The 26,904-nt window shown below is 41.2% G+C and overlaps 1 protein-coding gene across 2 annotated transcripts in view; it reads right to left on the minus strand.

Moving 5' to 3' along the window:
- Positions 1-26,904, minus strand: part of LOC104333311 (ubiquitin-conjugating enzyme E2 E2) — a 219,259-nt gene that overhangs the window by 13,225 nt on the left and 179,130 nt on the right. For both annotated transcript variants that reach the window (XM_075417432.1, XM_075417431.1), the window contains exon 5: positions 15,020-15,167. In XM_075417432.1, the coding sequence (XP_075273547.1) occupies positions 15,020-15,167 (148 nt within the window). The remainder of the gene's footprint in view (positions 1-15,019; positions 15,168-26,904) is intronic.

A 26,904-nucleotide genomic window follows, 5' to 3' on the forward strand; every position in this document is an offset into this window, starting at 1 on the left:
AGCTGAATGTAGCAGGCTTCTTTTCAGGAGTTTAAAGAATGTGGAACAGTGTGATTTCTACACTGAAAAAAGAATAATAGTATTTTAAGAACAGGAAGAAGCAGCCTTAAAAATAGTTGTGCTAATCAGGGTCCTGGAGGTGGTTTGTAGGTAGTTAGAAACACATGGCAAGAAATTTTATAATCTGTCCTTGCCTTCATGTTAAAGAAGGTACAGAGGAAAATAAAAACAAACAAAAAAAACCCCACTTAGTAAAACAGAACAAAGTCTAAATGAAAAATCTAGGGTATAAAAATTCAGTGGGACTGATGCCAGTTTTTTCCAGCTGAGATTTGAGCTATTTGTACTAACTGGGAGTAATGAATATTAGTTTAAATTATTATGAGATTAGAGAATTAAGTGTAGGAATACCAGTAAGAGTGATGTCTAAATTTACTGTTTTTCTAGTTTTAATTGCTTTCCTCTTAAATACATACAGTTCTATTAGTGAGAAAATATATCCAGTAGAATTGGTTAAGCCCGCAAGTGTTATATTTACTTCATTCAAAATATTCCAGTGTAATTAAAGACATGTCTGTATTAGCTAACCAAAACCTGCACAAAACAAAGAAAACACATGTAATAACAGTAGATGATTGGAGTGTATTTTGAAAGTAAAAGGCAGTTTACTTTATATCTTGGAATTCATTCAAATTAAGCTAGGATTCTATACTTTATATATGAGAAATAACTAATAGCTTTATTTAAATACTTTACACTGTTAAACATTTAACATTGATGACTTACTTGGGTGTCGGTTCACACAGAGATTTATAATGTGTATGTATTAAATTACCTGTCTTCTCTCTGAGGTAATGGGCACAGGAAACCTCCACTGGTACTATTTTAAATTACACATGTTTATTGGAAGGAAAATGAATTGTAATCTTTTGCATTTGTAGCATCCATCACTTATGCATTTTCTCAAGTACTTTTAATTTAACGATGGTTAAGGTAAAGCTCGTAGAAACCCTGTGTTTCTTGAGCAGAAGTGCACAAACTTTTAATAATCCTGTATTTATATTTACCATATAGCTTTTATAAGCTTCATGTAAAAAAAGATAAACCAAAATGCTAGGTGTATTTTTTTCCAGCCTTAATTGCAGTTTGTAATAAGACTGAATTTTGTCTCTTCTAGAAGCCTCTTCTGAGGAATAATAACAATTAGGAACAGTTAAGTGTTGTGACAAGATTCTTTTCTCTCATGAGTTCCAATTACATCCCTTTACATTTATTTCTTGACACAGATGTACAAAGCCTCTTTAGTGATTTGGATTTGAGTCAATCTCTGATTTAATCAGATACCTTTTAACAAATTGATGGTTGGCTATTATTATGTCTGAAGTTCAATTTTTCTCACCTCGTCTTAAGTAAAAACAAAATAGGAGTAGAAAACTTATTGAAAAGGTCAAGAAATTGTTAGCAGTATGGGCAAACCTTTCCTGTATAGGGAATGGTTGAAATCGAAGCTTATTTTTTCAAAAAAAAAAAAAAAAAGACCAAATATGATGTGACAACTAATTTTGTAAAGAAGATTATAAAAAAAAGTGGTCTTGCTTATCTTTTCCATAGTAAGAAAAGAACACAAACAAAAACCCACCATATTTAGCAAAAGTTAAAAGAAAGTAGATGCTTTGTACACCAAATAGTTAAACACATCCAAGAATATAGTGTAGGAATATTAGAAGGTAATTTAGGAAAATTAAAAAAGAATTAGAAAACACACTAGTCATGACACCACCTAGGTTCCTATCGCAAAGGCTATTACTGCTCATGCTGCAACACATAATCTGATTGTTAGCTGTGGTTAGGAGGGAATTTCCTCTCCAGTATATTACTGTATGAGTAAAGTGCTTTGAGGGATTTTTACACTTTTCACTGAATCACTGAGCAAGGAGCAGTTAAAGGCAACATACCTGACTGAACCGAGTACTACTGGTTTTCTGCTAGAGAATGACTATACTACACCTTCCAGTGATTATTTTTTGTAGTGTTAGAGAGACATCAGATAAAAAAAAGACTATGGTAAGTGTGTGTGTGACTGGTAAATGGAGCTGTAGCTAGTGACTGCTGTATGCCTTGGATACAACAAAATCAGATTGCACATTTTATTTTTAGAAAGTAACCTCTACCGTTCACTTTCTAAATTACATAAACCCACCAATATTCCTGTGTAAATAACTCTATACACTATTCAGAGAAAAAATGATTCAAACAGACTGTATACTTCTGAAACCACAATGGGGGGTTTAAAACTAAATATTTCTAAACAACTTTACTTCTACAGTTGTGGTAATCTTTTTAATGATATATTGTGAGCTTCGAATAGCCTAAATCTAAACACATGAAATGCCTCTATGCTCATGAACAACGCTCTTCTACCCATAAGGTGTTGTCAATGTGCAACTGAAAAGAGCAAAGATTTAGACCAACATAAATAGTAATCCTGATCCAAGCCTCCCCCTCCCGCACACATAATTAGGAGATATTCCAAGACATATTTTCCTGAGAACTACTAAAGGGATGACAGTTCACAAATGTTCTTCCTGCTGTTATACTAATCCCCACAGTCATGGGTTCATGTTGAGGAGACTTAGTCAATTGATAAGAACAAAATCCTGTAACATTTTCATCAGCTCTTTATGGCAAAGCAAATTAATTCTCTTTCAGTGCTTGTCTATGTGTAATTTTTATAATGTGCCGCTGCATTGCTTGCATTCACATGTGTTTAATTTCATGTTCGTAAGTCATGTCCACAGAGTTAAACACATACAGGTGTATGTGTCGGCAAATATTTAAAGACCAGAGGTACAGAAAGTCTCTGCCTGGCAGTGCAGATAGACTCCTGTTGGGGCTGTTGGATGCGTAAATCCCATGGGAAGTACTGAAAACCCTGCCGGCTGTCTGCCAGAATCCTCAGGTTCCTAAATGCCTTTAACATATTGGTACTGTGTGTCCAGCTCACAATATGCGAAACTGTAAGTGATTCACACTATAGATTAACAATTAGTACTGGATACGTACTATAGCATAGATAGTATAGTACATTATCTTTTAAAACGAATGGAAAGAGAAACCACGGATAGACTATCAAGAATTTTTAAATATCAACAAGAGAATGTATGATATGAGCAGTCCAGATATGTACATATTACTTCAATAAATATATAGCAGGTTCTGCAGAACAGGCAGTGGAATATACAGTATTTAAAGACAAATAGGTACTTTTTGGCAAAAAGAACTTTGTTGCAATTGATGGGATCATTTTGCTCATGTGAATGAAGTTGACAGCGACATGTTTTTCCAAAGGCAATCCCACCTCTGACGTTGTCTTTCTGCACTCATTGACAACAGAACAAAACCCATCAGATTTACGCTGCATTTTCCTTTCATGCTCCTTCAGGACAACTTATTACGATGGCCTTTATGTAAAACACCCATCCACTCTGCTCCCCGTCCAGCAGTGCCAAGACAGCAGAGCAACCACACACTACATTTTGTATTTGCTAAGCAAAAGCCTCCAGAATGAGCTCATTTCATTTGGAGGCAACCCAAGGCAAGAGATTTAAAAAGGGACAGGAGGGTTATGTTGCAACTTAGAACAAATCAAAAAACATTACTACATGAATTGATTCCTCGCCGCTCTAACTTTCGTTTACCGTCTCTTACTTCTTGCCATGCTTGAGTGACACGGCATAGAGTATTTTCCTGCTCCAGATACAAAGCGAGCATTTTCCATTGTGTGGCAACAGCCCAGTAACCTGCCCGTTTCCTGACAGAGCACAGCACACAAGCTCAGAAGAAAAGGGAAAACCAGCTCCAAGCTAAAGCATACAAATATTCTCAGACAACAGAGCAATTTCATTGTTTACACGACCCTCTGCTGCTTACAAAAAGGATATATGGCAAAATGAGATTATTTTGCTGTATGTTTGACAGCACTGTGCTGTGACGTTGCACCTCGTAGCCTGGGGGTGCCTGGGAAGAATCAGAGTAGCAGGGTTTAGCCAGCCTCATGAAATTGGACAAATTAAATACTGTTTTGCCAGCTTCTAAGTATTTCAGTAATTTTCCGGAATATTCATCGTATTTGACAAATCTACTCAAGTATGTTCTGGATTATTACAGAAGTATTTATGATTTTCCTGTGCTTTCCATATGTCTTGACAAAAATGTTCTAAAATGAAACACGATTTCCCTACAAATCAGTAGAGAATATATTTTGGAATAGGAAAGACTAGGATTCCTTTTTCATAAACTGAACAAAGCTGTTAAGCTGCTAAATAGGAAGGAAAAATAATCAGATTGGATTCTGGAGAAGTTTTTTGATAGTAGCAAAATGTGCAGATTATGGCTTTAAGGAAAAAAATTACAAGAATGAGGAAAATGAGAAGTGGCTCACTCCTTGAACTTGCTGTCATCCGGAGTTTCTAAATTCACTTCACAACTCGGGGTGAGGGTAAAAGAAGGAATGATAATTGGGAAGTCTAAAAAATTGCAGAAGGAACATCTGACGTGAACTGGCACTGACAGAAAGCAGCCTCTGCTATGGAGAAGCACCAGATGAGGAGAAACATCATACATGCTTCCTGTTAGATCGAGACACGTAGAAGAACAGAGAGAAAAAAAGACACATCCAGTCTGCTGAGCGGTGAGGGCCAGGGACCTGTTCTTCATTACCCGGGGCTGGGTAGCTATTTTGGAGTTCGAACACGGAAGCCAAACAGCAGAGCTGTGACCACAAGTCAGCCAAATCCTCGCTCGGAGCCAAATGCTCCAGTGTGGAACAGATTCGACTTTTACAGCTATGTTACATTTTCCTTTATTAAGCTGCCATACAGCTATGTTACATTTTCCTTTATTAAGTTGCCTTAGGTTTATTTTTAAACTTTTTTTTGGACAGGCTAGTGCTTTCAGATCGCACAGTAATTCTGAAAATAGATCTTCTTTATTGATACAGTGGACATCTATTAGTGTATTAAAATGCATGCTGGTATGGCTGGAGCTTATCGACTGAAAAAACAGAGCTATTCCTGTGGAACCTAACGTGTCGACACATGCTCGCTTTGCAAGTGGCTGTGGCAATTTTGGATGTTAATGCTCCTGCACTGGAGATGATCAGACCAAGGCAGAGTCAGGAGAGTGAAGCGTGTCAGCGGGCGTCATGCTGAAGGCTGGCAGCCTCGTTCCAGCTCCCAGTGGGAGATGGGGTTTCCTGAAAAGGTTCAAACGAATCTACTTCCCTCTGCCTGGGGTGCGCAGAAGACAATTCCACGGGCGGTGCAGGGGGCAGGAGCTCCTGGCAGGGCAGCAATGGACTTCCTTCAGTGGTCTATCTAGATTTACCTGTCAATACCTTATGCAAATTGGTAGAGATTATGGAATTGCTACAAACAAGCATTTGGATGAAGCTTAAACTTCCCAAATACTAACACAAATTCAAAACCTGGAGGTGCTCAAAACTTTCTAAACACCAGGTATATCCACGTTGCACTTGGACGGGTACGCTGGGTCCTCCTGCTTGACGTGCAGGTATGCACCCTGGCCAGAGCGACTCCGGACGGCAAACCTGCCGAGGGACAGGGCAGCGGCTCTGCGAGAGGCCACCAGCTTCCCTCCGAAACCACACACTGCCAGCCAAAAGGGATAAGGGCCGAGAAACTGAGACAGCATGCTAATTCAATTCTTTGCCTCGCATATTGTCCGACCTCAATCTCCCCACCTACTCCTGTTTTGCAAAGGTCCTGGAAAGAGACAGCAGCAATTCTAGGAGCTTTGTAGCAGGGCAAACACTGTTCAGGCTTTTAGGGCTTTTATGCTTATGCTGAAAAGTCACCCTACAAAGTGCTGTTTCAGATCCCGCTGAGGATCAAAGATATGCATTGAATTATGCTATTGAATCCTCTTCTGCAAAGGATGACAGGACTTGGATTTTATACTCTCAGCATTAAGAGTACAGAACCTTATGAACCTTTAGGAAAATAACAAGGGGAAAAAAAAAAAAAGAAAAAGGAAAAAGACTATCATCATAACTGCATCCGAACTCTGAAGTTCCCTAAATACCAGCACCCTCATGCAGGTGCAGGTAAGGGTGTTAACATTTTTTTGGAAAAAAATTTAGGCAAACCTAAACCATGCCAAAGCACATGGATAACCTGTAATTGCAATAGAAAACCAACAATAGTCTGTTATCCAAAATTGCCAGTTATACCCACTTTGTGATGAAAACAATGAAGTTTCTGGAGAAGATAAAAGGAAAACATAAGGATGACTCATATAAAGAAAGCTTTAAAGCATGTCTCATGTCCCTTAGTGAGACAAGTAAAGATCCCCATAATCTTTGGATCTTGCTTGACTTTGTTTATCTGTGCTTACATAAATGTAAGTCATTAAAATGCACAGCCACAGTACTTCATGTGGGCTAACAAAGTATGAAACCATCTAGTAAATTCCTGATTCATGGCAGTACTTGCAAAACACCAGCTCATATACTTCTAACCGAGGTACATTATATTTAAAAACCACAATATGCATTGTGAAGTTTTTTAACATAAGCAGTCTACTGTTCAGATGTGCTGAGCAACTGCAACTTCTATAAAAATTGATGGGGCTCACATCAAAGTAATGTAGCAGTATCTGTCCAACTCATTTACTCTTATAAGTACATTTACTGTGAGGACATGTACACTTCAGTCTCAAACTACGCTCACAGCAAACTGTCTCACACTTTCTGGTGGGTTTAAAGGATCACAAGAGATAAGCGGCCTTACGCTGCTAATACAATATGCCAGTGAAGTATCTGCGAGCAGAGTCAGATCAACTAACCTGGCCAGTGCCCTCCCTTCCCTCCTTTCCTCCCTCCTTTCCTCCCTCCTTTCCTCCCTCCTTTCCTCCCTCCCTTCCTCCCTCCCTCCCTCCCTCCCTCCCTCCCTCCCTCCCTCCCTCCCTTCCTTCCTTCCTTCCTTCCTTCCTTCCTTCCTTCCTTCCTTCCTTCCTTCCTTCCTTCCTTCCTTCCTTCCTTCCTTCCTTCCTTCCTTCCTTCCTTCCTTCCTTCCTTCCTTCCTTCCTTCCCCAGCTCCCTCAGCTGCCTCTCATAAGACTTGTTCTCCAGACCCCTCGTTGCCCTTCTCTGGACACGCTTCAGCACCTCAATGTCCTCCTTGTAGGGAGGGGCCCAAAACTGAAGACGGTACTTGAGGTGCAGCCACACCAGTGCCGAGTACAGGGGCACGATCTCCTCGCTACTCCTGCTGGCCCCACGATTCCTGATAGAAGCCAGGATGCTGTTGGCCTTCTTGGCCACCTGGGCACACTGCTGGCTCATGTTCAGCCAGCTGTCGACCAACACCCCAAGGTCCTTTTCTGCAGGGCAGCTTTCCAGCCACTCCTCCCCATGCCTGTAGCGTTGCATGGGGTTGTTGTGACCCAAGTGCAAGACCCGGCACTTGGCCTTGTTGAACCTCATACAGTTGGCCTTGGCCCATTGATCCAGTCTGTCCGGATCCCTCTGCAGAGCCCTCCTACCCTCAAGCAGATTGACACTCCCACCCAACTTGGTGTCATCTGCAAACTTACTGAGGGAGCACTCAATCCCCTCATCCAGATCATTGATAAAGATGTTAAACAAGACCGGACCCAAAACTGAGCCCTGAGGAACACCACTCGTGACCAGCCGCCAGTTGGCTTTAACTCCATTCACCACCACTCTCTGCGCTCGGCCATCCACCCAGTTCTTTATCCTGTGAAGAGTACACCCGTCCAAACCATGGGCAGCTAGTTTCTCCAGGAGGATACTGTGGGGAACAGTGTCAAAGGCCTTACTAAAGTCCAGGTAGATGACATCCACGGCCTTTCCTTCGTCCACTAGATAGGTCACCTGGTCATAGAAGGTGATCAGGTTGGTCAAGCAGGGCCTGCCTTTCACGAACCCATGCTGGCTGGGCCTGATCACCTGGTTGTCCTGCACATGCCCGGTGAGCGCGCTCAGGATGAACTGTCCATAATCTTGCCTGACACCGAGGTCAGGCTGACTGGCCTGCAGTTCCCAGGATCCTCCTTCCGGCTCTTCTTGCAGATGGGTGTTACACTGACGATCCTCCAGTCATCTGGGACCTCCCCTGTCAGCCAGGACTGCTGACAGACGATGGAGAGTGGCTTGGCCAGCTCCTCCACCAGTTCCCTCAGCACTCTTGCATGAATCCCATCTGGCCCCATAGACTTGTAAGTGTCCAGGTGGCGTAGCAGGTTGTTAACTGCTTCCTCCTGGATTATGGGAGGTTTGTTCCGCTTTCCTTCCCTATCTTCCAGCACTGGGAGCTGACTACCCTGGGAATAACCAGTCTGAGTATTAAAGACTGAGGCAAAGGCGGCATTAAGTACCTCAGCCTTTTCCTTATCCTTGTTGGCAATATTCCCCCTCGCATCCAATAAGGGATGGAGACTGTCCTTGGCCCTCTTTTTGTTGTTGATGTATTTGTAAAAACATTTTTTTGTTGTCCCTTACAACAGTGGCCAGCCTGAGTTCTAGCTGGTCTTTTGCCTTTCTAAAATCCTCTCTGCACGACCTAACAAGAACCCTGTACTCCTCTTGAGTCGCCTGCCCTTTCTTCCATAGGTGGTAGACCCTCCTTTTTTTTCCTGAGTCCCAGCAAGAGCTCCCTGTTCAGCCAGGCTGGTCATCTTCCCTGCTGGTTCATCTTGCGGCACATGGGGACAGCCTGCTCCTGTGTCTTTAAGACTGCCTCCTTGAAGAATGTCCAGCCTGTCTGGACCCCTTTGCCCCTCAGAACTCTCTCTCAAAGGACCCTCTCAACCAGCATCCTGAACAGGCCAAACTCTGCCCTCCGAAAGTCCATAGTGGTGGTTTTGCCGACCCCACTCTTAACTTCACCTGGAACTGAGAACTCTATCATTTCATGGTCGCTAAGCCCAAGACAGCTCCTGACAACCACATCTCCCACGAGTTCTTCTCTGTTTGCAAAGAGCAGGTCTAGCGAGGCACCTCCCCTGGCAGGCTCACTTACCGGCTGTGTCAGGAAATTATCTTCCACACACTGCAGGAACATCCTAGACTGTTTCCTCTCTGCTGTGTTGTATTTCCAGCAGATATCTGGTAAGTTAAAGTCCCCCACGAGAACAAGGGCTAGCGATTGTGAGACTTCCACCAGCCACTTGTAGAAAACTTCATCTACCTCTTCATCCTGGTTGGGTGGTCTGTAACAGAACCCCAGCAGGATTTCTGCCTTGTTGGCTTTCCCCCTCATCTTTACCCATAAGCATTCAACCTTGTCATCACAATCATCAAGCTCTATACAGTCGAAGCAGTCCCTAACATACAGAGCTACCCCACTGCCTCTCTTTCCTCGTCTATCCCTTCTAAAGAGCTTACAGCCATGCATTGCATCACTCCAGTCATGAGAGTCATCCCATCATGTTTCTGTGATGGCGACCAAGTCATAGCTGTCCTGCTGTACAATAGCTTCCAGTTCCTCCTGTTTATTGCCCAGGCTACGTGGATTGGTGTAGATGCACTTCAGCTGGGCTGTCAATCTCACCCCTGACACTGGCATGCCATGCCTGGGCTCATCTCTAGTAAGCCAGGCTATATCCCCTTCCCCCTTCGAACCTAGTTTAAAGTCCTCTCGATGAGCCCTGCCAGCTCGTGGGCAAGAATCCTTTTTCCCCTTTGAGACAGCTGGACTCCATCTGTCACCAGCAGGCCCAGTGCCGTGTAAACCTCCCCGTGATCAAAGAAACCAAAATTCCACTGATGGCACCAGTCTCTGAGCCACCTGTTAATCAGATGAGTTCTCCTGTCTCTTTCAATGATCTTCTCTGCCACTGATGGGATTGAAGAAAACACCACCTGAGCCCCTGATCCTTCAACCAATTGCCCCAGTGCCCTGAAGTTCCTTTTGATGGCCTTGGGAATTCTCTCTGTGATCTCATCACCACCAACCTGCATTACCAACAGTGGGTAATAATTCTCTGTCATTTCACTAAATCGGGTTAGAAAGCAAACAGTGAAAATGAGAGGGCTAAGAAAGAAATAACCTGTGACAGGGCTGCCAGTGGGACAGGGACATCCAATGGGGAGCAGTAAATATTTCCACCCGGATGATGGTGATGATGAGCGGGTTAGTCTGCCTAGCTGTGCCACAAGCCCCGATGAGCTCCACATGAGTCAGGCACGATGAAGGAGGATGACTGCAGCATGACAGAGGGGCAGGAGTGGGCTGCGAGGACGAGCAGGGGAACGGAAAGCCTCTCTTAGGGAAGGAGGCTAATAGACATGGGTCTGGTTACTGTGCAGCAAAGAAAGACCAGGAAGAAAGAGGATGGTTCTTCATTAATACACTGGGAATGAAAAACAGGAAAACTGTCTCTTAAGCTATACAATAAGAGTTGCTTAAAAACGAGTGGGTGTAAAATTTCCGTGAGTCCGCTCAGGCTAGAAATCAGGCAGTTGTTTCTAAAGAGCAAAGCAAGAAGAGGCTGTGTAGAGCCCATCAGCAGTTTTTTGGTTACAGCAGCCAGTCAAGCGTTCAGCCTAATGGGTCCCATTTGTGGGAAAGCAATGCTGTGTCCAGCTGCCCCTCTTGTCCGCTGCCTGCACCACCGTGCACGTCCCCATGGCAGGAGCTCACAGACGGGCACGGCAGCCACACGGGAACAGGGGTGGGAGCAGCGCCTGAGCATTCGGTTCGCTGGGAACGTCAACGTTTCGATCGACGGATATAATCCCCACTGGCCGTGGAACTTGTGTGTGGGAAAAATGGTAGAGAGCTAGAGGCAGAGGATGACACCAGAATTGAAGAGGCTGGCGTGAGGGAGACGCAGCAGGCTTTGTTCTGATGTCCTAATCAAGGCTGAACTGTGTGTTATTCAGCCGACATGATTCGACGTTAGACTATTCAGACATCTTGGGATCATCAGGCCAGCCAAATTCAGACTTTGAATGTGTGAAAAAGGAGGCCACGTGAAGAAAAGAGTTGCAGTGCAGTCTCGTTGCTGTTCCACTTTATTTTCTCTGACTTGTTTCCAAATTAGTATTTTCCTGAGGCTCGAGAACCTTTGGAAGGGCTGAGGTGGCAATGACCAACTGAGAATGGTAAGCATTTCAACTCAGATCAGCATCACCAGCTCTCTCAATATAAAAAAAAATGTTTTCGTACTTGAAGCTCAGTAAAAATACAAAACCTCAGGGGCCATTCACACTTGAAAGGTCTTTTGGATTAAGGCCGTGTGGGAATTTACACTCCTTGGGCTCCGCTTGAATACTTGAAGTAGAGTTGACTTTTACTCCAAGTAAGGCAGCTTTTTGTGACTTGACTTAATACATTTTCAAACAGGGGAGTGTCCACACGTGGTGTTACTCTGAAATAACTAACTGCCCACATAGGCAAGCCCTAGCAGCTAACACTGGAAGTAAATACCAGCACAGAGCCTAAAAGCACTTACATACCCAGTTTCATGCAGATGAATGTACCTGTCAGGTTTTGTAGGGTTGCTCATGCACATGCCAAAACATTTACAGGATTGGGCCCCTGCTTTGTAGAAAAAGATGTGACCTGTGTCCCAGAGTACCACCTCAAAGAAAAATATGAATCCCCGGGTTGAATGCTGGTGTATAGAATCATAGAATCATAGAATGGTAAGGGTTGGAAGGGACCTTAAAGATCATCTGGTTCCAAGCCCCTGCCATGAGCGGGGACATCTGCCACTAGACCAGGTTGCTCAGAGCTCCATCCAGCCTGGCCTTGAACACTTCCAGGGATGGGGCATCCACAGCTTCTCTGGGCAACCTGTTCCAGTGTTTCACCACCCTCATGGTGAAGAATTTCTTCCTAAAATCTAATCTAAATCTGCCCTCTTCTAGTTTACAGCCGTTCCCCCTTGTCCTATCACTACACACCCTTGTGAAAAGTCCCCCTCCATCCTTCCTGTAGGCCCTCTTCAGTTACTGGAAGGCTGCTATAAGGTCACCCCGCAGCCTTCTCTTCTCCAGGCTGAACAGCCTCACCATCTCTCCCATCTCTCTGATACCATTCCAGTTGGCGCTTTCGAGCTCCCAGAAAATTCACACACGTTCACTCACACACAAACCCTACAGTACCCCTTCCCCCCTATGGCAAAAGTCAGCCAGCTGCTACAAAATTCAGACATTTCATTAACACAGTTTACTGGCTGACACTGCCAAGCAAAATTGAGACAATTAATAATAATCAGGCCTGAAGGGTCTGAGACAGCTTATAAGTAAAGGATTGTATCAGTTGTTTAAAAAGGACAAACTCGCGCCTGCCTGGAGTGATAGGGAACAAAGGGCGGTGATGTATAACCGGGGAGGAAAGAGACTCTCTCCGTGGCTTTTGTAGATTACTGTGTGAATGACAGGAGCGGCAGGAGCAAATACCTCTTTTCATTTGCTCAGCCTGCTGGAGAAGAATAGCAGCGCTTGCCAGTGAAGCTGCAGCTGTGCTCCAGCTCCGTTTAATCACTGCGTATGACTGAGGGTTAATTAGCTGCCATTCTTACTGCTATTTGTTGTTCTAATGAAGATTTGCATAAATGTAAGACTAGGGGGTAACTGATACTTGATTCTTCTCTTCAGAGAGGCTGGGGGTGGAAAACTCACCCATTCCAAGTGTTTATGTTTGTGGGAGATTCAATGTTGCCTTTCCATTTGACCTGATCTGCTTCTGGCTGCTGAATGGTGAACAAAGACTTGAGAGTTGCTTATCAAATCGAGACCACTGTTGGGTTTCTGCTTTTAGAAAGGGGCAGACTAGTTAGATGAAGAGAGGACCGAGGGATTAGAAAATTAGTCCCAGCTGACAGAGAGGAAAATACATATCTGCACGTTTCTGTATGTTTATACATACATAGGTACGTGATACATTTCAGTGACAGGTATCTCAGTGAGATATATATCAGTGATGTATATCTCTCTCTGTCTGTCTGTCTATCCATCCATCCATCCATGTTCAGTCTGGATGGCAAGGAACCAAGCATTTGTTAATGATAAAATGTTGATAAAAAATAATGGGACAGGCAGTACAACCAGAACCAGCTGTAGCATATTAGGCAACACGCTGAAAAGCAAAAACTTTTGCAAGCCTTCTGTTGTACATCATTAACATTCAAAGTTTGCTTTTTAATAAAAAAAGTATCTAACATGAAACAGGCAACCATAAAGGAAGGCAAAAATGACTCAGCAGTTCACAGCTACCTGCCATCAGCACCTATGAGGGGAATTCACAGTATAAATTAAGAAATTGCATTCGTTCCTCAAAAAAACATATGAAAATTTTAACATGAAGTAGTGACAAAATCCAAAACTACTTTGTAATTAAAGAGAACATTTGAAAATGAAATGTCATAAAATTGTTTTGTTTACTATGGTCAGGACAATGCTTATGGCTACTAACTGAAAGACACTGAAGGGAAGAATAACGTCCCATTTTCAGTATGTTAACTTGTTGCATATGATAATATAGTATGGGTAACTGTTCTCAGTGTTCCTCTTACACACTTGGACAGCTAAAACTGTTGTGTGACAGCATCTGTCAAATAGTCTAAGGGAAACAAAAAGATTGAGAAGGCAGAGCTACTAAATTTCTAAATTTCAGATCGCTACTGGCAAGCGGCCAGCTTTCAAGTTGACTGTATCCCTTCAAAAAAAGGTGACCACAACTGGCACATACTTATTGCCAGTTTCTCAATCCCAACACAGCTTTGCAGTGAGTGTCTCTAGCTCTCTACCTGGTCTCTAAGACACACGAGCAAATATTCATTTGTTTTTCTTTACATTCCTGTCATCAATCTGTCTGACTTCCTACAGGCACCTCTCTGTGTTTTGGGGCAGACACTACCACAAATCAGTCTTTCAGACATAAGCAGAGAGCATCCAACACACCTGAAATAAATGTGCCTGAGGTGGTAACACAGGGCTCCTCTACTGCTCCAGCTCTTAGCTGGAAGGAACGGCATGGGTCTTAACGATATATAGAGTAACGAATCCACATGAAAATAAAAGTCAATTGCCTTTTTTGCCCACTTTCACCTTATTTTGAGCTTTGAAATAATTCAATCTTCTGTTACAGCTTTTGATTCAGCCCCCGATTACACAAGAATCTCACATTCTGCCCTTTGCAAAGCAATTTTTAGCCCTTCAGTTGCAGATGAAAGTTTAAAACCAGGAAACCTAAAGGTTTAAAAACTAGATGGCAAATGAAAAAAAAAATTGACGCGTACAATAAAAAGAAAACCCGCAACAATCCTCATGACATATAAACAGATCGCTTAATTTTTCTTTAATAACTCTTTAATAATTTCCATATACTATGATTTTCCAAGGCTACAGTCAGACTCATTCATTGGTAAATAGGGTAAGAGAAAGTGGAAATTATAGATCTAGTGGTCAATGGCAGAAAACAAATCTCAAAGAGCTGAGGGAAGAGGTTAAGTGCTATGCTAGTTAATAAGAATGACAGCTTGCTTTGAATACTCATATTGGCTGTCCAGGATATTGAATAAACCTCATTTAAATTAATTTTCATTATTTGTAGAGTCTGTGTTAGACATCTATCATTGCCAGTTGTATTAATATTCTTTTCAGAGACCATATTATCAGCATATTTAAATGAAAGCTTTCCTTTTCAATATTTATTAACTCATTAATATTTCTTGGTACTAATATCCTGGTTGTAATATCCAAATCAGTGCCTACTACAAGGTATTCTCTACTGATCAGACTTTTTGAATGAGAAGATTTTTATTCACAAGTACTAAAAATGCACTTGAGCTCCTGAAATTGTGCTTGCTTTCTATACTATGTCTTAACGTAAATGAATGGCATTTAAAATTTACATTTTTGTCTTTATTTAGTAGGTAGCAGTAAAACAGCACACTGGCCATGTCCTAGTAGCTGACTGAACAGTGACTGTGAATGAACGTGACTGTGAAAGTTAATTCATCTTACCCGGGTTGCAGTCTGTGAGGAGGGAGCAGATGGAGAGGAGGACTTTAGAAATAGTTAATGCTGGGCTCCAGTTGTCTTTTAAGATGTCCAGGCAGATGACGCCTTGGCTGTTAATGTTACAGTGGTAGATTCTTGTCCGAAATGTTACCTAGAAAAGACATCTTGTCTAAGTACAATGGTGTTCAAGCCAGTAATTACACAATTATTACGCCATTAAAAAATTACATGAACTAACATTCTGCTTTCCTGGTTGAAATGACAGTACTCTGCTACTGTTGGTTAAAAACTGGGAAAGATAGGGATATTCGTAAGAAAATACAGAAAATAAAACCTGCTTCTTCCACGTGTAGCCAGCAGTGCAACTTGTTTGTGCAAGGTGAGAATGGGACATGTTTCCCGAGCTTCCTCTTGCCTTGGGCTCATCATTCTCATTATTTTCGTATGGGGCCAAAAAAAGCTATTCCAGCCCCTCATCTGGGCAACGTTCATAACTCTGGCCCACACCTACTTTATGCGTTGAAGGGAGTCAGAAGAAGACAGATTCTTCTGCTGTCTCCATCTCTTCACTGCTTGACCCAACAGATTAAACTGGAAAAAAATATGTGGAGGTATCGCATCAGTGACTTAGGGAAAGGAAAAAAAATGTGGTGGTATTGCATCAGTAACTTAGGGAAAAAGCAAAGTGAAATATCTTTGAGAAAGGCTGCTTAAATAAAATGCTTTTATTTCCAGATTTTAGGTTACAGTTGAATAAGTAGAATTGCTTACAAACACCTTTTGGGGTTTTTTTTGTAGTTGATTTTGAGGATTTCTGTATCCATTTTATACTGTCTCCCAGGTGATCTATAATCTAACAAACCAAGAAGAAGATCACTTCTGTTAGCCTAGAATGACATGCTTCTGCTTCAAGTTGAAGATATGGGCCTTTTGTTTTAAAAGAAGTTCAGCTATGAAAGTCCACTTCGTAGTTCAGAATGAATACTGGGGCCATTGGATAGGAAAGGGCGATATAAAAAAACACCTTTTGGGGGTCATCAAGGACTAATTTCTCCATCAGTTGTACCCATACGACAAATCAAACCAGACGGTTTTAATGGCATGTTCATAACATCTAAAATTAAGATGTACAATTTCAGTGGTCTGTCTCATCAGCAATAACCCTGCCAAGAGAGGGGCTGATTAGGCAGGAGACAATAGCAGGCAATGTGCACCCCAATTTAAGCAAGCTGTGCTCTTCACTAGAGTTGGGCAGTGCTAATAATGAGCTGGAGAGTGCTAATAACTGGGAGTGCTCAGGCACCTATCCCTTCTCTACCACACCGATAAATGCGTTTCTGGAGAGTAATGGAAAATGACAACAGGCATGCTCCTGTTCTGATCTTATTCAGTATCAGAAATCTCAGTGATTTCAGTGGGACTGAGATCCAGCCACTTGTCAGCAAGCAGAAGACAGGACACAAGTGAAATAACACGGTACCTGATTTACTTTTTTTAAAAAAAATCATTCTCTAACACACTGAAAAATTCTTCCCATTTGGATTAAATCAAGCAGCTTTGATTACAAAATAATGGAAAGGAACAGCAGGAGATTTCTGATATTAAAACACTACACTCATCAAGAAATACTTTTTCTTGTAAGTACTTTTCCACATAAATCTGGGAAAGCACTTCTGGGCCCAGCGTCATGCACTAGTGAGTTCAGTAACAAAGACCCCAACAAAGCAAGCTCATCAGGTTTTAAACACATCTATGTCTAAAGGTATTGCCAATTAATAGGATAATTTAATAGTTTGCCACTCCATACCCTACGTATTTGTAGATTCTTTCCTTTTTTCCCCCCACAGTTGTGGTTTCACTTCTTGTTTTACAGCCTAAGTGCTTCACTTCCGGGACTTACGAGAATTTAAAATATTTCTGACACGATGAGCTCAATTCATCCAAACACTATAGCCAGACGCTCTATTTTTTTCCCCTCATTAGGAGTCCAAGCACATTCAGCATTTGGAGTGAAGGAAGTCTTCTGCAAGATCACGAAAATGGTATTTCATTATAAAATTAAATGGTTGTCTACAAAAGGCAGCCAGTTTGAACAAGGAAGGTTACAAATACACAAAAGTGGTGAACTACCTTTGACATATTGCATGTCAAAAGTGTCCACTAAGGGAGCTGGTGTGGAGGAGCATCCTGTGAATTGTAGGTCAGTTAAATCCCCCAGTAGATTAACTCCAGGCACTCTTATACTCAAGATACAAGCGAATTAGGGAATGCTTCCTAGCAGTATGCCCCACAACTTGGGCAAACACTTTAGCACCTGCTTAATTTTAGGTATTCTATGCTTACTTCTCAGTACACTGTTGGAATAAAGCTTTTACTTAATTATTTTTGCTGAACAAAGGTGCTTTCCTGTGCTTCCATGATGAAAAATTTGAGGACTTTATTCAGTGACATCTGATACATCAAGTAATAAGATATATGTGGTCCCACTGAATACGGGGGAAACACACTGAATCCATTGCACAGATTAAATGATACCCTCCAAATTATTTATTGATGGGTCAGTCTGAGCTTGTAACCTGCTTAAGAGAAGGCCATCAATTTGAGCCAGTATTTTAAAGTGTAACTTTTTTGCCATCAGCTGAGGGGACAAGCACATTGCCACACGTTCCCCTGACTTAGCTGCTTCTGAACCCTTGGAGTAGGGACACTGGGAATTCGGCAGGATTCAGAGAGCCACTGGGATGAATGGAGGTAGTTCACGTCCTTCATAAACTCTTCAACACTCCACTGTCATCTTAGGCTATCTGGTGGATAAATGCATGTGGGATTACACCCGTTTGTAGTTGGAAGGCTACTTTTAGCAAATACTTAGACCTGAAATGTAGCATTTTTTCACTATAAGCGCATCATAAACCCATGACACTGAGGAAGGTGCCCACTCGCAAGATGAGGATTGCTGCTCACCATTGACAAATATGTCACCAACTCACCAAACATGCCAGTGCACTTTAAAATGCCTGCCTGAGTGCAAAGAGACATTTTAATGACAAAAAAATGGAAGCTTTCAGAATTTCGAAAGAAGCTGTATTAATAACAGCCTTAATATGCTGGGAACTGTTGACAGGTAATGGTGTTCTTATCCCGAGCAGCATACAGCACAACTGGGATGACACACTGCTTTGCTCATCTAGGTATTGCCGCAAATTGCAGCTAATGTGGGGAATGCTGACATACAACTTTCTGGATGTTGTGTTTTAAAGTTATGCAGGACTGTTCCTATTATCTGTGTCAAGAGAAGCCAAGTGATAATACCATTCCAAGGGAACTACATTTTCTTTATTATTGTCATATTTTTAAGTTTGATGTCACTTAAATGGTTCCTATAAATGGTGCACTCTAATTCTATTTATCCCCTAAGGAAAACACCTAAACAATCCCATGGTGGGGCTCAAGGGAGTGTGTGGGTGTATAGGAGAAGTTATCCTCAGACAATTCAATGGCAGAGGAGTAACTTATCTTTTTTTTGAACTATAAGTGTCCTCTATGGATTTACTTTCTTTGATTCTGCGGTTTTAAGAGGGTATCTCATTTTTGTTGAATAAAAGCGCAGGTCAGAAAAAAGCGAATTACAGGAAATAGGGAAAGATCAGACTGTCTTCTGAAAACTGTCAGAGTACTATAAACAAGATTTTGAAAGGTAATGATAAAGAATTTATATTCAATCAGTTTGGAAGTAAACAATAATAAACTCCTTTGTTTATCTACTGCTGAATGCCAAACCCTTCTGAATACTGTAAAACAAGAGTTAAACAAATAAAACCCCCCTTTATACAGTCTCTAAGAAGATATGAGGTTGTCTATTCAAAAGGGGGAGAAAAAATGATCACAGAGAAAAGAAGTACGTGTCAAGCTATGGCTGGCTGTTCATTGAATAAGTTTTAGGACTGAAAAACACTGTTTATAAAATCCGGGAAGAGTGAGTTAAGATGGATTTCAGTTGAGTGATTGGAGGCAACTGGTTGTAGGCAAGATAAATCACTCCTGCATCTCAGAGTGATTTTGAACACCAGTTTCCCAGCATGATGTAGTCCTAAAATCACTCACTATCTCTCTTTTGCACCTAACATTCCTTTACTAAGTCTAAACCCAAGCAGCCACTGCGGCACTGGCATCTCTGTGTGTGGACTTGTTTAACCTTTGCTGTGAGATTCAGAGACAGGCACGTAAAGCCGCTGCGGCTCTGAAAGGCTGGTCCCACCAACACATCGCAGGCACTTCCGGACTCCACTGAATTCAGTCGTAATTCTCTTCAAAAACTCATCAGGAGGAAGAAACGATTCTCCAGCATTGCATATTAGCACACAAGGGGTTACAGCATGCACTCAGGAATTGCTTTCTTCAGACTGTTTGGGTTCAAACCCTCACCTCCTGGTCCTCCTTCCTCCCACCGAAGCCTGGTGGCTGCGCAGGGAGAGATGAAAGATTCCCAGAGTCAACAGGAGAATAAACAAAAACAAACCCCATTTGCTCGGCCAACCCTGGAAGCAGGGCTGAGATCCCAAGGCTCTCATTCCCGCAGTTTTGCAAAGTTCCTTTCAAGCTCTTTCATTTCTTACTGGAGTGCAATCCTGCCTGCCTGCCTGAGATGGAACTTCTGTCTTCCTCAAATATTCCCCTGGAGTTCTGTTTTAATAAAACTGCAGTGGCACTACCTGAAGTGGAAGAAGTTGTACTGCATACAGAAAAGGTTATATATATATTAAAAAATATGATGCCCTTTATGATGATGTTCATGGAGCTCAGGAGGGAGTAAGTAGTTCCCACCTCAGTTTGTCAGACTTTATGAGCAATAGATTTGTCTGCTCGAACAGAGAGAATAATAAAAACAAGATCAGGCCTGTACTCTTTAATTAGAAGAATACTATAAAACAACCTAAATGAAAAATAGCTACAGCTCTGAGTGACACAATGTTCATGCAATAGCCTCTACATTAATTAGCATCCTTACATTTCTTACAGAGTGCACTTAATTTTATCTCTACCCAGCACTGATGCTGCCTTTCTAAGACAGGGTGATCCATCTCTGGTTTGTAACTACATGTTCGTAGCATACACGTGAACAATCATGAGATGCTTAATGGATTATCACATAAAGTCCATAATAAATGACTGACCACATGATGCTTACTGTTAAAGAGCACAATTTCAATATAAGCCAAGAAATGAACTTCAGCCAGTTCTTAAAAAGCTTGCTCACACCTAATTTTAGTTGCTAAAGAACAGCTATAGTTTACTTTATCAAAGGAAAAGATATGTCATCTGCATTAGCAGGAAATAATAAATTGTATTTACTTTTGCTTGACCTACAGAAAAGTCTGATATGCAAACTACACTGGGTTTCTGTGGCAAAATGCACTGTGTGAGACATGGCTAGCTAAAAGCGATAACAACTTAAAAGGGATAGAATAGCATTCACATGAGTTAACCTTTAATATTACTGAAAATGAAACAGTATGCAGTATGAGTAATTATTCATTATATTCATGGTAATTATGAAGCTGAGTAACTACTTATGTTGTCTCATTGAACAGGCTGTTGCAGGGGAAAAAAATATTGAACAAGTACAGCAATATTAAACATCTACACTATATAAACATACTCATTTTGCACACAGATTTAATAGCAGAAAAAGCAAAAGGGGACCTTGATAATCTTTGATGTATTTGAGAGGGAAAATAAAAAATTGTCCTAAACTCCACAAAGTTTTCTGAAAATAAAGGAAGAGTCGGAGAGAGCAAGGGAAATGGATTACTGTTCGGATTAGGAACGTTCAGAATAGAAAAAATATTGTACGATGCAAAGCATCAAAAGCTTTCTCTGACAAAGTTGATACGATTTTTTACAAAATGAGTTTCATTTAATCAACATAATCTTTCTTACAATTAGTAACTCCATATGGAAAGTCAGTAATAAACTCCTTCTATACAGAGTAAAATTTTTTTAAATTTACTGGCCATTTAAGTTTTATAAAGCAAATCCTCCCTTTTGTAGCTTAAAGCATGCAGGCTGTATTGTCCTACATACACGCCTCTCTGGGTTCGCCAAAGTGCTCCTTCATGTTCGCTTTAACACAACCCAACTCATCTCACCTAAATGTGAGTAAGCTTAGCGCGTAGCAACATTTTTATTCTACCTGAAAAAAATCACGTATCACCACGTGACAGGCAGTTTTACCATTTCATTGTTCTTCTCAATCCTGCTACGCTTCTGTAAGCAGGGAGCTTCTGGGTGCATGCATGGCATCAAGGCAGAGGCAGGTGTGGCAGGCACGGGGGCTTCTTTTTTCTCACCCAGTTTTAACAACCTTTGGGTATTCAGGTGTTCCCTACGTGAGAAGTTCGAGGCAGACTGACCTCAAAACTGTAGTTTTCTGTCCTAATCAGTTCATCTGCTCTTATTCTATAGTAATAATGTACATAGAATTCCTCTTCTCACATCTGTGTATATATATATATATATGCATAAAAGAGGACAACAAAGGACATTGATATGCAATACATTTTTAGATCACACGTGGATTTTATGCAGTAGTAAAACGTGTGCTGCAGCAGAATTACACAGTTTCTGAAACATCCAATAGACATCACAAGTCCTCTTTTGAAAATATATTTGACAGGCAGTATGCGCACCACTGCTGTGAGGCAGAAGATATTCCCTGTAAGATGCCTCTATAGGCCCTTTAGAGGAGCTTCGGGTATGGGGTATTTGTAGGAAATAGAAAGAAATGATGAATTGTCTAAGTTTTGGAGATGGAAAACAGGAAGATTTTAGTTGGATAGGGACATTGTAATCAAGACTAAATAAATAAATACAAACTACTGGTATAAATCAGTAGATTAAAAACAATGAAAAAGAAGGCTATTCATTAGAAGGAATGGTAATTCAATTTGGCAATTACTAGAAGAATTGTCAGATAACTGAATTCAAAGGAAATCTCAGAGATTTACATGGTATTTTCCCTCTCAAAAGTAACTTTTGCGTTTATTCACGTTAAAACATAGTTATCGATCCTTTTCTCAGCCTGACATATTTCTGCTTGCATCTCTGTCCTCCACTTTACGTCTCTGTGATTCTGTCATTTTGAGAGACACCGAAGTTTCTTACAGAGCCATCTGGGCTGGACCTGTCCCGAGCCCCACACCGTTGCACGCTGCCCTATAGGTTCAGCGTAACCTGAAGGTATGGGACCTACGGCACGCCCGAGGTTTCGCTGCATGTGATGGAGGAGTGGGAAGCGCACGTGTGGGTCTGCCTTGTAAGGCTCACTTCAATAATTTAGGTTAGAAATACCAATGGATGATTATTTTTTCTCATCTACTCTTGTAAATACTGTTTTTCTGTTGCCCCGCAGATAAAAGTGTCCTTAAGACACAATCACATATAAAATAAGTATGAAAAAGTAGAGTAAGAGCCAAGAATAAGAACTGCCCCTTGTACATGAGGCTGAATTTATGAAATAGGTAGAAAGTTGGTACCACAGGGGGATTCCACATAATGATATTTAGTGCATAGAGATAAGTGTTATATGACAATAACTTATAAAAAATTGAAGAGATGTTTAATGTTGCCATTAAGACCAGATTCCATAGACACTGCACTATATTTACAAAAGCAAAAGACGCTCCTTGCAGTCCAACAGTTGATTTAGAACAGCTAAGCTTTCAAATGCCGAGAACAATTTTTCAGTTAGTTCATAGACATATGAGATTCACAAGGAGGAAATGGAGTTTTCTGTTATTTTAATTTTGATTTAGAGGTGATTTAGCATATTGCAGCTTTCAAGTCCTGCAAACCATTTTTCAGTCAGCTGAGATTAAAGTCCCTAGCAAGATTAATTGTAGAGTTGGGATTAAGAGATTTTATAAATCACTCAAATTCAAAAATAAAGCTAGCAGAGTACTAGGATAATGACAGATATATCCATATTGTATCAGCTACAGCTAAATTGAATTGGCACTGTAATAGACTGAACGCAGTCAAATATGAGAGTAGAAGTTATTAATAAAGATTATTCTTGATGAAAATACAGACACCACTGCAGTGACAATTCCTGGGGGGAGAGTTCTCTTGAAGAGCATTCATTTTTCTACAAACACCTGTACAAAAGACCCTGATATGGCTTCCTGATTTATCAAGGCTTCCTGCTCCGGGGGGACAGTACTCAGGATAATGAAATTACCGCCCTTCCTTCAATAACTATCGTGTACATAATGGTGCAGTGTTAATTCGTTGTGATGGCTAAACTTTCAAGGACCTCAACTTAAAAGTTTGCATACTAGGGGAATTCACCAATTTCTGATGTGGACCAAGGACAGAAATTTAGCTGAAATTCTTTCTCTCAGATCAGGCTAATGGGAAGATATGATAAGCCCTATTCATATACCCATATATATACGCACACACATACACCCACACATACACACAACCTCCCACAGAAGAGGCATCTATATCTCTGCGTAGCTATACATCCCATTCAATACCCCAAAGAAAGAGACAGGGCAAGAGAGAGAGTGTTCCTTTGTTAAAGCCAAGGGGCAAACTGTCTGAATCCATTAAGGATGAAAGGAAGATAGTTAGCAGGACGAAGAAATCTCAAAGGTACTTCTAAAAAAGGTTGAGGGGTCATTAAGGCACTGGAGAAATGTAAGGTTATTTCCTTGGCAGGCCATCTAAGTATTGTTACTCATTTCTTTAAGTGGCTGCTCTGAACAGGGCACAGCTTTCTCTGTTCTTCAGCCCACTACACTACAAGGGAGATGTCGTCTTTTTGGGCTGAAGCAGAACCTCACCTTGTGACCAAGACCGAGGCCTCCGCAGCATCTGGCCTTTAGCAGAAGGTGAGCTGATGTCCACATCAAGGCCTCGCTTTGTCTGTTCCATACCTTCCTCCCAGCTGGCATCTCCTAAAACCATCGCGATGCCCAGGACGCAGCTAAGCGGCGATTCTGCGGGCTGCCCGCTGTCTCACCGGCTCAGCCATCTGGGCGCTCAGCTAATTTCTGCAGTGCTAGAGAAGCTTCCTCACAGTGGAGCTGAGGAAATCTCTTTAATTGATTAGAGCCTCCCAGAAAGCCAAAGCTAATTTGTCAGTTCTCAGATGAGCTGTTCTAAAAATCCTGTTTGCTGGTTGTGGAGACAAGTCGGAATTCGGCTGGGATGGCCCAGCCGTCACTCCTGCTCAGGCTGCATCAGTCACACACATAAACTTCCTGGGGAAGAACAACTCCCTCCTCTGCACCAGTGTGCTGCAGTTGTGAGGAAAGCCAAATGCCATTGATTTGAAAGGAAAGCAGAGCTGAAAGGTTCAGTGACCTCCGGCTCGGAAAGTCTGGAATCGTTTCAAGGCATGAGAAAAAGTGGAAAGACTGAAATAGACTGACTTCAAAGGGGAAAAAAATTAATATCGTGAGAGCAAATTATACTCTGACTTACCACATGGTATAGTCTGTTTTGGTGAAGAACAACTTAATTTGACATTATGCTTAGGGCCTAACTTTAGAGAGACACTGGCAGGTAAGGACAGACAAAAAGAAAACTGTGGACCTGTAGGGGAAAGGCTGATCGGCGCAGACTGGAAGCAAAACCTGATGGCAGTGATGCTTGGCTGTACAAAACTAGGAACGTGAACTGGACCACACGCTGTAATTAGTGGATGCAAAGAACAGAGATAAAAGCTTTAAAATCTTAAAAGGATGCAATGATGAAGGCTACAAAGGTTTAAAAACTGAAGAAATACATAAAATGACAGTTTTGGATAGATACTTTTTCTTTGTTTAAACAAAATCTGAATCTATGAGTGACTCAGCTTCTTTTGGGTAATAAAGACAAGGTGGGAAAGCAGGTTAACCAGAAGAACAAGTGAAAATTAATTTATACATTTGTTTAAAAAACCCCAAATATAGGCCAAATATTTTTTGTCACGTGCAAGTGTGCTCTCAGAAGTTTGATTTTAATTAATGTTTTCCAATACGCAGCAGGGTGTCAAATGATCAGAATAGGCATCAACAGTGTTTATAGAAGGAATCTGGATACTTTAGAAAATACTAAGAACTTTGTGTAACACAAACCAAAAAATGGTTACACCACAAATATTTTTAAATTATATTAATAAAAATAAAAGACATTTATCCAGAATACAGTTTCAATATATTTTTTTCTTATTTTAAAATTATTTTACCCTTCTCAACATCCATGTGCAACATACACATGACAACAGAGTGCAGAACATCTGAGAATAGATAAGGAAAAGGGATTGTGGATATCTTTCTGCAGATTTTAATACACTTTGGATTTAGGCCCTTTAACAGTAACTATGTTATGTGACATGGGCATTTGCCTTTGGAACCTCTGGCTGGGTCAAGTAATTGCATCTGGGAAATACAGTTTCTGTTTCTTCCCAGGTCTTTTGTGGTCACATTTTTGGAAGAACAATTTTGACAGTACTCATTTAAATGTTTCCTTACTTCGTAGTAAAAGAGGGATGAAAATGGCCCACAGAAATCTCAGGAGGAAAGTATAAATTCATAGTGAGGAATGTGAATCAGACCCTTTCTGCTATGTACTTTACTTACAAGAAGGCAATCTTGCCAACACTCAGGAATACGTTTTATGTCTTTCTCAGTACATTCCACAGTCTTGTACTTTATCTCTAGATGCTTTAAGACGATAGAGCCATGAGGAGTGGGAACATACTTAGAAAAAAAATCTAAGATCATCTACTCCCATAACCCTAAGACCCATGATTTTAAGAACAGCACCAAATATCACAGATCTTGCGGTGAAGTAGAAGAGATATTAACACCCATTGACACAGACAGCACCATCCCGTGAGTCCATATGTTACAGTCCACGTACTCACCACCTCTCTTTTGCCAGAAATAAGTGCCTGGAGAACATACTTAACCATCGTTTCCCAACAACACTGACTGGCAGAAGCTACCGTGTGACAAGCAGTCATCTTCCTACTCGGCTTTATTCAAGGGATTTCCTGAACTATTTTGCCTATGAATTGGTTTCATGGGGTCTGGAAAATAGGTGTAACAAAATAGCAACTGTTTGAAAGTTCCTACAGCCAGACTGAAAATGGGGGTGATTTACAACAGTGGCGGAAGTGAATAGAGTAAGAATCCATACGTTAAAAAGATGCTAGTGACATAGTAGTTATATTCGACACTAGTCCCCTGTGCGCATGTACTCATTACTTTCTTAGAGATAACAATTTCCCTCATCATAAATACTGGCCTTTTAGTAACAGAATATGGCATCACCAACTCTCTCATCCTTTATCAAGCAGTACTTTTTCATATGATTTATATGCACACATTTCATACAACGACATCTGGCATCAAGATAAAGGCAGACAAAAAATCTATTACAAAGCAGGACAAGAACCACCTCTTTGCTTGATATTTCATTACTAAGCAATGCACAGCTGCATTACTCACGTCTCAGAATAACGCAGTTGCCAAACACAACGGAGCGTGGATTGAAAAAGTCTTTACCTCGTGGTGAAACAACAAACTAGACCTTCACCTTCTATTTTTAAAGGGTGCCTATTGCATATACTGCCTGAAGACTCAACAGATTCAACAGAGAGAACAACACAAGATACCCCTCTAACTTGTCTATCAGATCTAGTTCTTCACATACTAGCTTTGGAACTCTCAGAGAAATTCAAGCTCTATTTTATACTCAATAAATCCATTTAGTGGATATGCCAATATCCCCTAAATAGTACAATTTTAATTTGCTGGGGGACTGAATGTAACCCTTGCATTAGAGCTACTACAAGCAGACTAAGCCCAGCAAAGAAGCGAACAAAAAGAGCC

The sequence above is a fragment of the Opisthocomus hoazin genome, chromosome 4 (assembly GCF_030867145.1).
Source record: "Opisthocomus hoazin isolate bOpiHoa1 chromosome 4, bOpiHoa1.hap1, whole genome shotgun sequence".
NCBI classification, from domain to species: Eukaryota; Metazoa; Chordata; class Aves; order Opisthocomiformes; family Opisthocomidae; genus Opisthocomus; species Opisthocomus hoazin.